This window comes from Aquarana catesbeiana, linkage group LG08 (genome assembly GCF_042186555.1).
Source record: "Aquarana catesbeiana isolate 2022-GZ linkage group LG08, ASM4218655v1, whole genome shotgun sequence".
Taxonomy (NCBI): Eukaryota; Metazoa; Chordata; class Amphibia; order Anura; family Ranidae; genus Aquarana; species Aquarana catesbeiana.
Genome location: NC_133331.1, coordinates 247,145,236 through 247,161,230, shown reverse-complemented (window position 1 = coordinate 247,161,230; position 15,995 = coordinate 247,145,236). Strand labels below are relative to the sequence as shown.

Here is a 15,995-nt window from a genome sequence, read left to right as displayed (position 1 = left end):
AAGGTTTTTAGTGGTGTACTCCAGTTCAGTGTTGGGACCCTTACTTTTTCACCTTTTTAATTCTAAACTCTATCTTATTTATAAAAGTACAATTTCTGTGTTTGCAGATGACACAAATCCATGTAGTGGAAAAATGACCTTACAGGGTGTCTCCCATTTACAACAGACCTTAAGTTACTGTTTGATTGGCAACTATGTGGCAAATAAAGTTTAGGGCCAGTTAACACCATGCCCAGGAAGGCACTGTGCTTTCCTGTGCAATTCATATGGGGTTCTGTGCGGTGCTACTTCCGCCCATTCATTTTGAATGGGCAAAAATCGCACTGCATCCGTACCAAAAGTAGTGCATGCACTACTTTTTAACCACTTGCCACCCGCCGGCCGTCATATGTCGGCCAGGCGGCTCTCAATCTGGGCGGGCGTCATATGACGTCCATCCATTTAAACAGGGAATGCGCGCAATTGTGTGCGCGCATCCCTGTATCTTCAGTGGCGGCGTGTCACGGAAACACCGCTCGCCACCGAGGTTGTGAACAGCCATTGGGCATGGCTGTTTACTACGTGATCGGCCGTGATGAAGTCACGGCCGATCACAGGTGATACCGTCCACTTTGCATGGCATATGCTCGCGATCGCGCATGCACGTCGGTGGCGGCATGTTTCCGGGAACAATGCTCGCCATCGACGCTGGTAAACAGCCATTGGCCAGTGGCTGTTTACCACGTGATCGCCTGTGATCCTTTCACAGGTGATCACTAAATATCAACAAACCGCGGTAACGAGATGTTACCAGCTTCTCCTTCTCATACACCGATCGTGTGTGAGAAGGAGATTACAGTAACATCTTGTTACCGCTTACAGTGTACACTAATCACACTGATTACCACCCCAATAAAGAGGATCTGTCACCACCCATCAAAGTACCTGTCACAGTTCATCTGAGTACCTGTCAGTCCATATGAGTACCCGTCACAGTTCATCTGAGTACCCGAGTACCTGTCACAGTCCATCAGTGTACCCGAGTACCTGTCACAGTCCATCTGAGTACCCGAGTACCTTTACCCAAGTACCTGTCACAGTTCATCTGAGTAACCGAGTATCTGAGTACCTGTCACAGTCCATATAAGTACCTGAGTACTTGAGTACCTGTCACAGTCCATATGAGTACCCGAGTACCTGTCACAGTCCATATGAGTATTTGAGTACCTGTCACAGTCCATATGAGTACCCGAGTACCTGTCACAGTCCATATGAGTACCTGTCACAGTTCATATGAGTACCGAGTACCTGTCACCACCCTTCAGAGTACTCAAATACCAGTCGCCAGCCCATCAGAGTACCGAGTACCTATCTGTAGCCCATCAGACTACCCGAGTACCTGTCACCAGGCCATCAGAGTACCCGAGTACCTGTCCCCAGCCCATCAGGGTACCCGAGTACCTGTCACCAGCCCATCAGGGTACCCGAGTGCCTGTCACCAGCCCATCAGGGTAACCGAGCACCTGTTACCAGCCCAGAGTAACCGAGTACTTGTCACCAGCCCATCAGAGTACCCAAATACAGGTCTGCAGCTCATCAAGTTACCCGAGTACCTGTCTCCAGCCCATCAGAGTACCCGAGCATCTATCTGCAGCCCATCAGAGTACCCTAGTACCTATTTGCAGCCCATGCCTCATAGAATATACGTTGGGGTGCTTGCTTTCCAAAATGGGGTCATTTTGTGGGTAATTGCACTGGGCTGGTGCTTAAGGACCTTCAAAAGTGTGATAGGTAGGAATGAAATGAGATGTGTAATTTATGCTCCTAGAACGCTTGGGCCTCTGTATGTGGCTAGGCTGTGCAAAAGTCTCACACATGTGGTATCTCCATACTCAGGGAGAGTAGCAGAATGTATTTTGGGGTGTAATTTTTGCTATATACATGCTATGTGTTAGAAATATCTTATAAATTGACAACTTTGTGTAAAAAAAATATTTTTTTCCCCTATTTTCCAAAAACTTCTGGACAAAATGAACCGTTCAAAAGACTCATTATGCCTCAGATTATATGTTGGGGTGTTTGCTTTCCAAAATGGGGTTATTCCATTGTCCTGGTGCTCCAGGGCCTTCAAAAGTGTAATATTTGGTTGAGAAACGAGGTGTCATTTATGCTCATAGAACGCCTGAAGGCACTACTTCAATGTTGGTCCTTTGTATGTGGTCAGGATGTGTAAAAGTCTCACATGTGGTATTGCCATACTCGGGAAGAGTAGCAGAATGTATTTTGGGGTGTAATTTGTTGTATGCATATGCTGTGTGTGATAAATAACCTGATAACATGACAATTTTGTAAAACAAAAAAAAAAATCTTCATTTTGCAAAGAATTATGGGAAAAAATTACAACTTAAAAAAACTCACCATGCTACTTAATACCTTGGAATGTCTACTTTCTAAAAAGGGGTGATTTGGAGGATATTTGTACTTTCCTGACTTGTTAGTGTCTCAAGAAATGAGATTCACCTGAAAGCTGAAAATTGGTCTGGGCAGGAAGGGGGTGTAAGTGCATTGTATTGAAATGGTTAAAATGCATTGCAACTGGATTGCATGGTACAAAAGTAGGGCAAACACACTGCGTTTGTGACCTGAATTTGGTGTGTCCTTACAGTACACCCACTGCAGATCGCAAATAAAGTGAGTTTTGCAAGCAGTGTAAATCTCACAGGAACCCACAGCACGTTTCTCTGTGATTCATGTGCGGGCATGGTATGAACCGACCCCTAATGTTGATTACTGTAAAGTTATGGTGCTTTGCATAAAAGATAATAAAAGCATTACTGACACCTCAGCAGGTAATGGTAATTTTTCTTTTTCATTTATATGCTCATACATAGAGAAAATTATTTGCATCACAAAGTCTTTAAATATGCAAGATGAAAGAGGTTCTCTTTTGTCAATGTACTGCGTTCTGAATGACTGAAATGTTTATTCAACTTTCACTCTACTAAATAGTTTACATAGTACATAGTAATTACATAGTAGGTGAGGTTGAAAAAAGACACAACTCCACCAAGTCCAACCTGAGTGTGTGCGTTCATGTCAGTATTACAATGTAATTCCCTGTATGATGTGGTCATTCAGGTAGCTATCTAATAGTTTTTTTTAATTATCGATGCTCCCCACTGAAACCCCTGCCTGTGGAAGAGAATTCCACATCCTTACCACTCTTACAGTAAAGAACCCTATACGCAGTTTAAAGTTAAACCGCTTCTCTTCTAATTTTAGTGAATGGCCATGTGTCTTTTTAAATTCCCTTTCCCGGAAAAGTTTTATCCCTATTGTGGGTTCACTGGTATGGTATTTGTAAATTGAAATCATATCCCCTTTCAAGCGTCTCTTCTCTAGAGAGAATATGTTCAGTGCTTGTAATCTTTCCTCATAACTAAGGTCCTCCAGTCCCTTTATTAGCTTTGTTGCCCTTCTCTGGACTCTCTCCAGTTCTAGCACATCCCTCCTGAGGACTGGTGCCCAGAACTGGATAGCATACTCCAGGTGCGGCCGGACCAGAGTCTTATAGAGTGGGAGATTTATTTTATCTCTGCAGTTAATCCCCTTTTTAATGCATGCCAATAGTGTGTTTGCTTTTTTTGCAGCAGCTTGGCATTGCATGCCATTGCTGAGCCTATCATCTACTAGGACCCCCATGTCCTTTTCCATTCTAGATTCCCCCAGAGGTTCTCCCCCTAGTGAGTAGATTACATTCATATTTTTGCCACCCAAATGCATTATTTTACATTTTTCTACATTAATCCCCATTTGCCATGTAGTTGCCTACCACATTAATTTGTTCAGATCTTCTTGCAAGGTTTCCACATCCTACGGAGAAGTTATTGCCCTGCTTAGCTTAGTATCATCCGCAAATACTGAGATTGAGCTATTTATCCCATCCTCCAGGTCATTTATAAATAAATTAAATAGGATTGGTCCCAGGACAGAACCCTGGGGGACCCTGCTTTCCACATAGGACCATTCCCAATTCCACATTTATCACTACCCTCTGAACTCGCTCCTGTAGCCAGTTTTCAATCCATGTACTCACCCTATGGTCAATGCCGACAGACTTTAGTTTGTACAGTAAACGTTTGTGGGGAACTGTATCCAATGCTTTTGCAAAATCCAGATACACAATGTCTACGAGCCTTCCTTTATCTAGATGGCAGCTCACCTCCTCATAGAAAGTTAATAGGTTGGTTTGGCAAGAATGATTCTTCATGAATCCGTGCTGATTACTGCTAATGATACCGTTTTCATTACTAAAATCTTGTATATAGTCCCTTATCATCCCCTCCAAGAGCTTGCATACTATTGATGTTAGGCTAACTGGTCTGTAATTCCCAGGGATGTTGGCCCTTTTTTAAATAGGTGCTACATTGGCGTTTCTCCAATTTGCTGGTACCATTCCAGTCAGTAGACTGTTCGTAAAAATTATCTAAAATGGTCTGGCAATTACTTGACTGAGTTCTTTAAGGACCCTCGGTGCAAGCCACCTGGTCCCGACTTATTAATTAATTATTTTCAAGTCTATTTCTAATTCTATCTTCTTTTAGTCATGAGGCTTCCTGTGACGTGACATGAGGATAAACATTGCAGCTTTGGTTACTGAAGCCCCATTTCCCTTGTGAAGATTAAGAAAAAGAATAAATTCAATACCTTTGCCATTTCTCCATCCTTCGTAACCAGATTCTCTTCATCATTCTTTATGAGACCAATATGATCTGACCTCCCTTTCTTACTATTTATATACTTAAAGAATTTTTTGGGATTTTTTTTACTCTCTTCCGCTATGTGCCTTTCGTGTTCTATCTTAGCTGCCCTGATTGCACCCTTACATTTCTTGTTGCATTCTTTGTAAAGTTGGAATGCTGATGATGAGCCCTCAGCCTTTTTTAAGGCCTTCTCCTTTGCTTTTATATGCATTTTTACATTAAGCCACCCCAGACTTTTATTAGCTCTTTTAAATTTATTTTCCATTGGGAAGCACTGGCTAATACCCTTATTTAATATGTTCTTAAAGCATACCCATTTTTCCTCCGTGTTCTTTGTTCCTAAGATTTTATCCCATATAGTATCTTCTAGCAAGGATCGTAGTTTAGGGAAGTTAGCTCTTTTGAAATTCAGTGTCTCTTGTGTCCAAACAGAATCTGGTGTCAGTGAAGTGACTTTCTAGACAGTGACCAGACAACATAAATCCTTCATTATTTTTTCTACCACTACTCCCTCTCCAACTGCAAATATCAGTGTTTTTCACAAATACTGGACAGTAAACCTGGCCATACACTATGAGAATTTAACTAAAATTTTTAATTTTAAGAAAATGTATTAGATTTTATAATCATTAGAGAGATCAAATTGATATCCCTTTTTTTGACTACAGTGATGAGAAAAGTTGAAGGATTAGGATGGAAAATCTTCCTCAAATTAACTATTTCATACATGTGGTTTTTGTTCAGTAAAGTCAATTTGCTCCAAACTAATTTTTGAAGTACTTTCAAATAAAGCCTATCCTACACCTAACAACTGTATTTTCATACGAATGTTTGTATGAATATTAATTTGAAAATCTACTATCTACGAGTATGGTCAACTTAATATGTAAATTTAGTTGCCAACAAGTGCATGGACATGCTGTTAATGTTGGCCCTAAAAATAGCCTACCTTTACCTTACTTTAGACTTGCCTGTGTCCTTTACGGATACAGGCTATGTCAACTGAAGGCACAGGTCCAATTTTTAGAGCTAGTTAAAATACATGCTAACCCCCTTACCATTGTTTTTGACACGTTCTGGCAAGTCTTCATTAGATAAATGACCACCTTCATGATGTCCTTTCCGACTTAAGCGTTGACCAACCACGGTCACATGGGTATAAAACTGATCTCCAGTGACTTTGTGGTCTAATGCAAGAGAGCGCAATGTGACCTTTTTTCTGTAGGATTATAAGAGGGTATGTGTGTTATAATAGTATGTATGGTTTAAGGAAATTTATAGTGTTTTGTGGATATTTTTTATGCTATTGGATTTAGCAATAAAAAACTATTAGGCAAATATAAAATGTTGTATAATAATTCAACTGTACTGATTGCAGCAAAAAAAAAGTCTTGGGCTCCGTTCACACCTAGGCATCCCATATCGCAGCCGAACTGCCACAATTGTGAATCACCGCAGATCGCAGGACACGCTTGCGATCCCGTTACTTTGAATGGCATCTCCAATCGCGGTGCGATTTTGCTGCGATTGTTGCCAGACCACAGTAAAATCGTGCAAACAAAATTGCGGGACACCTGTCACCCAAAAGAACTTAGGCTATAAAGAACTTCTTTTGGGTCCCGCGATTTGCAACAATTCGAAATTGCAGGCAGAATCGCTGCAATCCTGTCCACAATGTGGGATGCCTAAATGTGAACGGAGCCTTAGATAGCAGATGATAACCTAGACATAGATTTGCTGTTCTGCATAGTGAGAGAAGGAACACCCCCCCCCTCTTCTATAGCTAACAATTATAGCAACATCCTAAACTAGTTTGTCACAGTCTGAACAAAAAAATTGAATCTGTTACTAGAAAACCCAACATATAGTATTACATAAAAACATTTGTGTGTGTGTGTAATGTGACAGAAGGAGGCTCTGTCACTGTAAGAATATAGGAAAACGTGACACAGGATTCGCATTTAGGGTTAATGCGAGGTTCAGAACAATTTTTTCAGAGTGGCGAAAGCTGTGTTTTTGACTTTCTCCAGATTCTGTAGCTCTGGATTGGAACAGTCAATCCTGTGTCTGGGTTTTGCTAGACGCCTGCAACCTGACTGACTGCACAGGTGTGCAGGGTCATTATATACTCAGATCTGAGGATAGCTCAGAGCTCCCAGTTTTGAGACAGCTTCCAGTTTGGAGACCACACCCAGTGTGGGACTTGGAAGGTCTCACCTGGGGTCAGGGGGCCAGCCAGAAGCCACAAGACAGGTTTCATTGAGGGGTCAGAGGGCCCAGCTAGAAACCAAGAGACAGCAAGTCTCAGTTCCAGGAGTCAGGTCGGCTCCTATCAGCGATATCAGAAGAACCCCAATCCATAGGTCAGAGGTGGGCCGTGTAGCAGGGTAGAGAGCCAAGTGTTCCAGGAGAGCATGACAACACAGTCAAAGGAACTGGTAAGAGGAGCAACAGTGCTGCCAACAAGTGAGCCAGGTGGCTCAGTATTTTCATTTGTGCATATTGTATGGAAGACCCTGCGTGGGCAACTGATGTACATGTGAACTTTCCATTTATTGAATAAAAGTGGGTCGCCATGCCCTAAAATACAGTTTTGGACCGGTGCAACTCATTGAAAATGTACCTACTGATTGAGTTTAATCATCCCAATCTTAATATAAATATTATATATATATATATATATATATATATATATATATATATATATATTTATATATATATATATATAAATACACACATACAATATCTCACAAAAGTGAGTACACCCCTGACATTTTTGTAAATATTTTATTATATCTTTTCATGTGACAATACTGAAGAAATGACACTTTGCTATAATGTAAAGTAGTGAGTGTACAGATTGTATAAAGTGTAAATTTGCTATCCCCTCAAAATAACTCAACACACAACCATTAATGTCTAAACCGCTGGCAACAAAAGTGAGTACACCCCTAAGTGAAAATGTCAAAGCTGGTCCCAATTAGCCATTCCCTCCCTGGTATCATGTGACTCATTAGTGTTACAAGGTTTCAGGTGTGAATGGGAAGCAGGTGTGTTAAATTTGGTGTTATCACACTCACTCTCTCATACTGGTCACTGGAATTTCAACATGGCACCTCTTGGCAAAGAACTCTCTGAGGATCTGGAAAAAAAGAATTGTTGCCTCTCATAAAGATGGCCTAGGCTATAAGAACATTACCAAGACCCTGAAACTGAGCTGCAGCATGGTGGCCAAGACCATACAGCGGTTTAACAGGACAGGTTCCACTCAGATGGATATATAGATGTCTCAATAGATGTATGAGTGCATTGCTGCAGATGTTGAATTGGTGGGGGGGACAGCCTGTCAGTGCTCAGACCATATGCCGCACACACTGCATCAAATGTAAAGGAAAAAAGGGGGAAAAAAGCCTATTTATAGCCCCCCCCTTTCCTCATGGGATCTGAGGCAGCGGTAATTGTCTTAAATATATCCCAATAGTTTTAAAAATGGGATAAATTCATAGGCTAGCATGAATTATCTAACAAAATTATATACATTTTAAATTTAATATAGGGTAGGTCAGTTAAAAATCAGTTAACCCACCAATTAATGCATGTATACTGCAAAATACCCCTATAAATAGGGGCTACTGGTTATGGACCGTTGACAGTTGCCAGAAGAAAGTGAAGAGGACAGCTCTCCTGCCGTTTCCATGGCTCCTGACTGCTCATCTGGCTCTGTACGGTCTCTGATGTTACAACTTCTTGAAAAGGCCGGTACCGAAGATGTGGATTGGTTAAAGAATTGCCTTTCTTTACCTTCTACTATGAAGGCGCAGGAAGTTTTCGGCTCCATGGATGGCGTTTCTTCTATTCCGGGTCCTGTGCAGTGTTATGCTGTCAGTGAACAAGGACTGGAGACAGCTGAAAGCATCGTACCAGCTGACCCTGTATTTGTGAATGAAGAGCCGTCAGTCTCTAAGGGTGGGACTATGAAGTTTTGGTAAGAGGAGGCGCCTTCAAAGACAGAGCTACAGTCCGTCCCCTAACAGAGCTACGTCACACTGATCAGCTGGGCTAGCCTCCTCGAAAGGTAAACAAGTGACTGTCAGCTGCGGTGAGGAAGACATCGGCGGCGTGGAATCAACTGACACTCTGTTACAGCCTCTAGGCTAGCTACAGTAGGTGACCGCGATATTGTGTCAATCTCGCCGCACTTCTCGGCGAGATTTGACACCTACGAGCCCCGTCGCAGCGGCCAGCGCCGAGATGGCTCACTCATCGCGAAAGGAAAACTTTGTTTTCCTTCCGCGATGAGTGACAGGCAGCGCTGACAGCTGTCTGGTATGAATCCTGAGGCGGGAACACCGCGCCAAATTTTAAATGAAAAAACCGGCGTGGGTTCCCCCCTCGGAGGCATACCAGGCCCTTAGGTCTGGCATGGATTGTAAGGGGAACCCCCTATGCCGAAAAATCGGCGTGGGGGTCCCCCCCAAATCCATACCAGACCCTTATCCGAGCATGCAGCCCGGCCGGCCAGGAAAGGGGGTGGGGACGAGCGAGCGGCCCCCCCCCCTCCTGAGCCGTACCAGGCCGCATGCCCTCAACATGGGGGGGTGGGTGCCTTGGGGGAGGGGGGCGCCCTGCGGCCCCCCCACCCCAAAGCACCTTGTCCCCATGTTGATGAGGACAAGGGCCTCTTCCCGACAACCCTGGCCGTTGGTTGTCGGGGTCTGCGGGCGGGGGGCTTATCGGAATCCGGGAGCCCCCCTTAATAAGGGGGCCCCCAGATCCCGGCCCCCCACCCTGTGTGAATGAGTTTGGGGTACATGGTACCCCTACCCATTCACCTAGGGAAAAGTGTCAATGTAAAAAAAAACACACTACACAGGTTTTAAGAATAATTTATTAGTCAGCTCCGGGGGTCTTCTTCCGACTTCGGGGGGTCCCCTTCCGACTTCTCCCGGTGTTCGGCCTCTTCTCCCGGTGTTCGGCCTCTTCTCCCGGGCCCCACCGCTATCTTCTTCCAGCTCTATTGCCAGCGAGGGGCCCGGTCTGCTGCCGCTGTCTTGTCGCCGCTGTCTTGTCGCCGCTGTCTTGTCGCCGCTGTCTCGCCGCCGCTGTCTTGCCGCTTCTTCTCTTCTTTTCTTCTTCCCCGATGTTGACACGACGCTCTCTCCGACTCGAATGCTGTGTGCGAGCTGCGGAGCCATTTATATAGGCGGTAACCCCGCCCCCTTACGACGTCATGGTCCCAGCATGCGCAGGGACTCTGGCGTCATAAGGGGGCGTGACCCCAGAGTCCCTGCGCATGCTGGGACCATGACGTCGTAAGGGGGCGGGGTTACCGCCTATATAAATGGCTCCGCAGCTCGCACACAGCATTCGAGTCGGAGAGAGCGTCGTGTCAACATCGGGGAAGAAGAAAAGAAGAGAAGAAGCGGCAAGACAGCGGCGGCGAGACAGCGGCGACAAGACAGCGGCGACAAGACAGCGGCAGCAGACCGGGCCCCTCGCTGGCAATAGAGCTGGAAGAAGATAGCGGTGGGGCCCGGGAGAAGAGGCCGAACACCGGGAGAAGAGGCCGAACACCGGGAGAAGTCGGAAGGGGACCCCCCGAAGTCGGAAGAAGACCCCCGGAGCTGACTAATAAATTATTCTTAAAACCTGTGTAGTGTGTTTTTTTTTACATTGACACTTTTCCCTAGGTGAATGGGTAGGGGTACCATGTACCCCAAACTCATTCACACAGGGTGGGGGGCCGGGATCTGGGGGCCCCCTTATTAAGGGGGGCTCCCGGATTCCGATAAGCCCCCCGCCCGCAGACCCCGACAACCAACGGCCAGGGTTGTCGGGAAGAGGCCCTTGTCCTCATCAACATGGGGACAAGGTGCTTTGGGGTGGGGGGGCCGCAGGGCGCCCCCCTCCCCCAAGGCACCCACCCCCCCATGTTGAGGGCATGCGGCCTGGTACGGCTCAGGAGGGGGGGGGCCGCTCGCTCGTCCCCACCCCCTTTCCTGGCCGGCCGGGCTGCATGCTCGGATAAGGGTCTGGTATGGATTTGGGGGGGACCCCCACGCCGATTTTTCGGCATAGGGGGTTCCCCTTACAATCCATGCCAGACCTAAGGGCCTGGTATGCCTCCGAGGGGGGAACCCACGCCGGTTTTTTCATTTAAAATTTGGCGCGGTGTTCCCGCCTCAGGATTCATACCAGACAGCTGTCAGCGCTGCCTGTCACTCATCGCGGAAGGAAAACAAAGTTTTCCTTTCCCGATGAGCGAGCCAGCGCGACATTCACAGTACCCTGTCGCCGAGAACCAGCGCGATGGTATCGCGCTGGAAACACAATCTCGCGGTCAGGTACTGTAGGAAGGATATTGACTGCGGATCTTCACATACAGCTTCAGTCAACAGGGTTCCTGAAGGCTTTGTTCTATCAAATGCAGCACCTGCATCGTCTTTTCAGAGTATTCCTGTTCTATTAACACAACAACAGTTTACACCGGCTGAGACTCCTCAGTCTCCCCTGCAAGGTGGGCCTCATACTTTGCATTTATTGAACAATTTGTCTTCTTCTTTAATATTATTGCTAGCATTAATGTGCCCACCAATTCCAATGCTTCTCATAGTAATGATATTTCTGATCCTGTAGTGTCTGTATAGTCTGCTATTGATAATCCTTAACAACCTTTGCATCAAATCAATGCTGCTAATGTGGTCGTTAAGGGTGTGGATCACAGTTTACTTAATTGCTCTAATTCTACTGTTTCATTTACAAATGCTTTTTCCAACAGGTCTGAATTATATGGTGAAGAAGTGATGCCTTGTATACTTTCACCGATGGGTTTTCATTTGCCCAAGGGTGTCAAAGAAAGGATTTGGAGTGGTGAATACATTGAGTTGTTAACTTTATTACCGTCTTTTTAAAAGACTACCTTTCGAAACTGGATAAGAAGGACGATAGGCTAGAGCAGTGGTTCTCAACTCCTGTCCTCAGGACCCACCAACAGGCCAGATTTTAGGTATTACCTTGGGGAGATGCAGACTAGAATACTGCAATCACTGAGCAGCAAATTATATCACCTGTGATTTATTTCAGTTATCTTGCAAACTTGGCCTGTTAGTGGGTCCTGAGGACTGGAGTTGAGAGCCACTGGGCTAGAGGATGATCATAAAAAGTCTATTGCCAAGTACATTTTTAATTGGCTTCAGGCTTTTTCAATTTTTTCTAGCATTATTTGTGAGAGGTTTCCAAATAAGAGTCCAGGACTTTTCCAACATATGGACATTGTTCTGGAAGCTTATTGTAACTTTGGTGGATATTCCTGGTTTACGCATGATGAAGCATGCAGACATAAATTGAGTATTCATCCTATTTTACAATGGGGTGTAAAGAATGTGGGACTTTGGTTGAATTTATTCCTCCCTCCTTGACCTGTTCCGCCTCGTCCAACCAATGTTTCTTCTAGTGTTTACCCTACTCCACATTATAAAAAGGGGATTTGTTTCACGTATAATGATAGCCAGTGTAAATGGCTTCATTCCTGTAGGTACAAGCACGAATGTGCATTTTGCTCTGGTGCTCACCCTGTAGCAAAATGTTTTTGTAAATTATCGTCACATTCTCAACAACCTAAAGACTTTACGGGTAAAAGCCAGATCGCCAGTGAACATGGAAAACATGTTGCCTTGGTGACTAATTTACCCTGATCACCAGCAAGCATTGCTATTAATTGAGGGTTTTTGCATGGTTTTCAGCTTCCTAAATTTAATGGAGTTGGTTGTAAGATGCATACTTTACCTTCTGTTGCCACATTAGCTTCTGTTGTTAGGGATAAATTGTTAAAAGAAGTCAATAAGGGGAGAATGGCGGGCCCTTTTTCGCAGCCTCCTTTTGCTAATTTGAGAATTTCTCTTTTGGGGATTATCCCTAAAAAAGAACCCCATTCATTTCGGCTAATCCATCATTTGTCATATCCTTACGGTGATTCTTTAAATGATCAAATTGATCAGTCTTTGTCTTCAGTTACTTATGTATCTCTTGAATCTACAATTTCATATCTTTGTTTGTTAGGTGAGGGCGCTTTATTGGCTAAAGCAGATGTTAAATCTGCTTTTAGACTTCTTCCGATATACCGATTCCTTTTGCTCATTAGGTATTTATTTTCAAGGGGAATATTATGTTGATAAATGCCTACCCATGGGATGCTCTTTGGCTTGTTATTATTTTGAGGCATTTTTGACCTTTTTGGAATGGGTAGTTAAAAACTGTATGTGGTTCGGATTTAATAATACATTATATGGATGATTTTTTATTTTTGGGTAAACATGATTCGGAAGAATTCAATTATTTATTGGATTCCTTCTTTAGTATTTGTAGGTTATTTAATATTCTTTTAGCTGAAGAAAAGACTGTTGGCCCTGTTGCTTGTTTAGATTTTTTGGGTGTGATTATTGATTCTTTAACTGCTTGCTGCCCGCCCACCATCAAATGACGGCGGGGCGGTGCAGCTCTCGTTCTAGGACGACGTCATATGACGGCGTCCCAGAACGGATGCTCTCGTGCGCCCGTGTCGGCCACGCCGTGTTGCTAGAACACGACTCGACCCCGATCTCTGTAAAGAGCCAGTTCTTTAACCATGTATCCGGCTGTGTCCAATCACAGCCGGTCACATGTAAACAAGGCTCTCCTCGCCTCACACTGACAGAGTGTGAGGAGAGGAGAGCTGATCAGCGGCATCTCCTCACAGGGGGACATGTAGCAATGTAATTAGTGCCCTGATTACAATAGTGCAATACACTGTCACCAATCAGTGCCCAACATTGCCCACCAATGCCAGCTATCTGTGCCCACCAGTGGCAGCAATCAGTGCCCACCATTGCCCACAAGTGCCACCAATCAGTGCCCATTAGCAATGCCAGTCAGTGCTGGCAATCAGTGCCACCTATCAGTGCTGCCCATCAATGCCCATCACTGCTGTCAATCAATGCCTATCAGTGTCGCCCATCAGTGCCACCCATCAATGCCCATCAGTGCTGCCTATCAGTGCCCACCAGTGCCGCCTATCAGTGTGCACCAGTGCCACCTATCAGTGCCAACTATCAGTGCTCATCAGTGCCACATATCAGTGCCACCTCATCAGTGCCCATAAGTGCCACCTCATCAATGCCCACCAGTTCAGCCTATCAGTGACCATCAGTGCCGCCTCATCAGTGCACATCAGTGAAGGCAAAAAATGACTTAGTTGCAAAATTTACTGACAGAAAAAAAAGTAAAAAACATTTTTTATTTTTTTCAAAATTTTTTGTTCTTTTTTTGTAAAAAATAAAAAAACCCAGCAGTGATTAAATACCACCAAAAGAAAGCTCTTTGTGTGAAGAAAATGATAAAAAATTTGTTTGGGTACAGTGTAGCATGACCGCGCAATTGTCATTCAAAGTGCGACAGCGCTGAAAGCTGAAAAATGGCTTGGGCAGGAAGGGGGTGTAAGTGCCTGGTAGGCAAGTGGTTAAATATGGAATTTAGACTTCATTTAGATAAATTAGATAACATTCCTCATTTATTAGAAAAAATAACTTCAAAAGAAATGCAGTCTCTGCTTGGGATGTTAGCCTTTGCGACTAGAATTCTTCCGATTGGTAGAATTTTTTCTAGACGTCTTTATTCCATTATTTCGGGGTTAAAAAATCCTTCATCTTTCATCTGTGCACTTGTCTGGAGAAATTAAAGCTGATATGTTGATCTGGTTGAAATTTTTACATTTTAATGGTAAAGCCATTTGTCAATTTGACTTTATTTCCAGTGAGGCTTTTTCTCTTTTCACTGTGGCTGGATCTGTCTGGTTTTCTGCTATTTGGATGACACATTGGTGTGCTTCCCGTTGGCCTTCAAAATGGACTGTGCAAGGTTTTTGCAAGAACGTAGTGTTGCTAGAATTATTCCCAATCATTGTGGCGATAGAAATATGGGGACGTTCTGTTCAGAACAGGAGATTACTTGTCAGTACTGACAATAAAGGGGTGGTTTATGCTATTAATTGTCTTTCATCCAAATCGCCACAAGTTAATAAATTGTTAAGGTATTTGGTTTTTAAATGTCTGTCATATGTTTGGATTAAAGCTAAATTTATTCCTGGTAGAGAAAACGGTTTGGCAGACTCATTTTCTTGATTTCAGATGGATTGTTTTTATCATCTGATGCTGGAAGCAGATCTCCAAGGTGTTCCATTCCCCTGTCATTTATGGGATCTAATATAATTTTTGACCATATTCAACACTTGTTGGCTAAATCTACTTGGTTGAGTTATATCTCCTCTTGGGAGTTATGGACGTCTTTTTTACAAACTAATAATTTTGTACAATTTTCTTTTGAATAATTTATACTATTATTTCTTAGTTCTTTAATGGATAATTGATATTCATGGTCTCATCTGAATAAAACGTTAGCTGGCGTTTCATTTTTTCTAAAGCTAAATTCATTGCCACATTGAGTTTCTTTTCTGTCAAGCAATCATTAAAAGGGTATATAAAATCTACGCTTCGCAGAGATGAACGCTCACCTATTGATATTGATCTATTGAGCGGTTTGTGTTCTGTTTCTGCAAAGGTTTGTTTATGAAGATCTTCTTTTTAAATTGTTTATTTCTTTTCTTTTCTTTGGAGCTTTTCGCATATCGGAGGTTGGCTCTGCTGCAAAAAGTAAGCCCTCTGATGAAAATTGAGAATGTAATTATTTAGGATAACCAATTGAGTATTTTTCTTCCTTACAGTAAGGCCGATGAGTATGGCAAGGGACATTGGATTTATTTAAATCGATGTCCTTTCCGTGACATTTGTCCTATATGGCTTTTAAGACAATATTTGCTAGTAAGACCTGATTTTAATAATAATTTGTCGTTCATGTTGATGGTTCTCCATTAGTTAGATACCCATTAACTTTAACTGTGTTTTTCACAGCTGTTTGGATTATCTACATTTGAATCATATTCGCTTAACTTCTCATTCTTTTAGAATAGGAGCAGCCACTAAAGCTGCCAAACTTGGTTTTCATGCAAATTTTTAAAGAAATTGGGTAGATGGAGATCTGATTCTTACAAGTTGTATATCTGTCCTAACTCTTTGGTTTAATTTTCTAACAGGTCGCTTGAATGTTGTTTGGATTCTTGGCCACTCCTTTGTGTTTTGGGCTCAGAAGAGAGCATCAGCAAGTTCCTATTCTTCTAATTTGAGTCCGACTTACAGTCTGAGTTTTATAGATTGTTAGACTGTT

At 43.5% G+C, this 15,995-nt stretch overlaps 1 protein-coding gene across 1 annotated transcript in view; it reads right to left on the bottom strand.

The window, feature by feature from the left end:
- The window catches only part of SLC43A1 (solute carrier family 43 member 1), a 639,315-nt gene that overhangs the window by 217,263 nt on the left and 406,057 nt on the right, over nucleotides 1-15,995 (bottom strand). Inside the window, exon 8 of the mRNA XM_073596982.1 lies at nucleotides 5,801-5,961. Coding sequence (XP_073453083.1) covers nucleotides 5,801-5,961 — 161 coding nt within the window. The remainder of the gene's footprint in view (nucleotides 1-5,800; nucleotides 5,962-15,995) is intronic.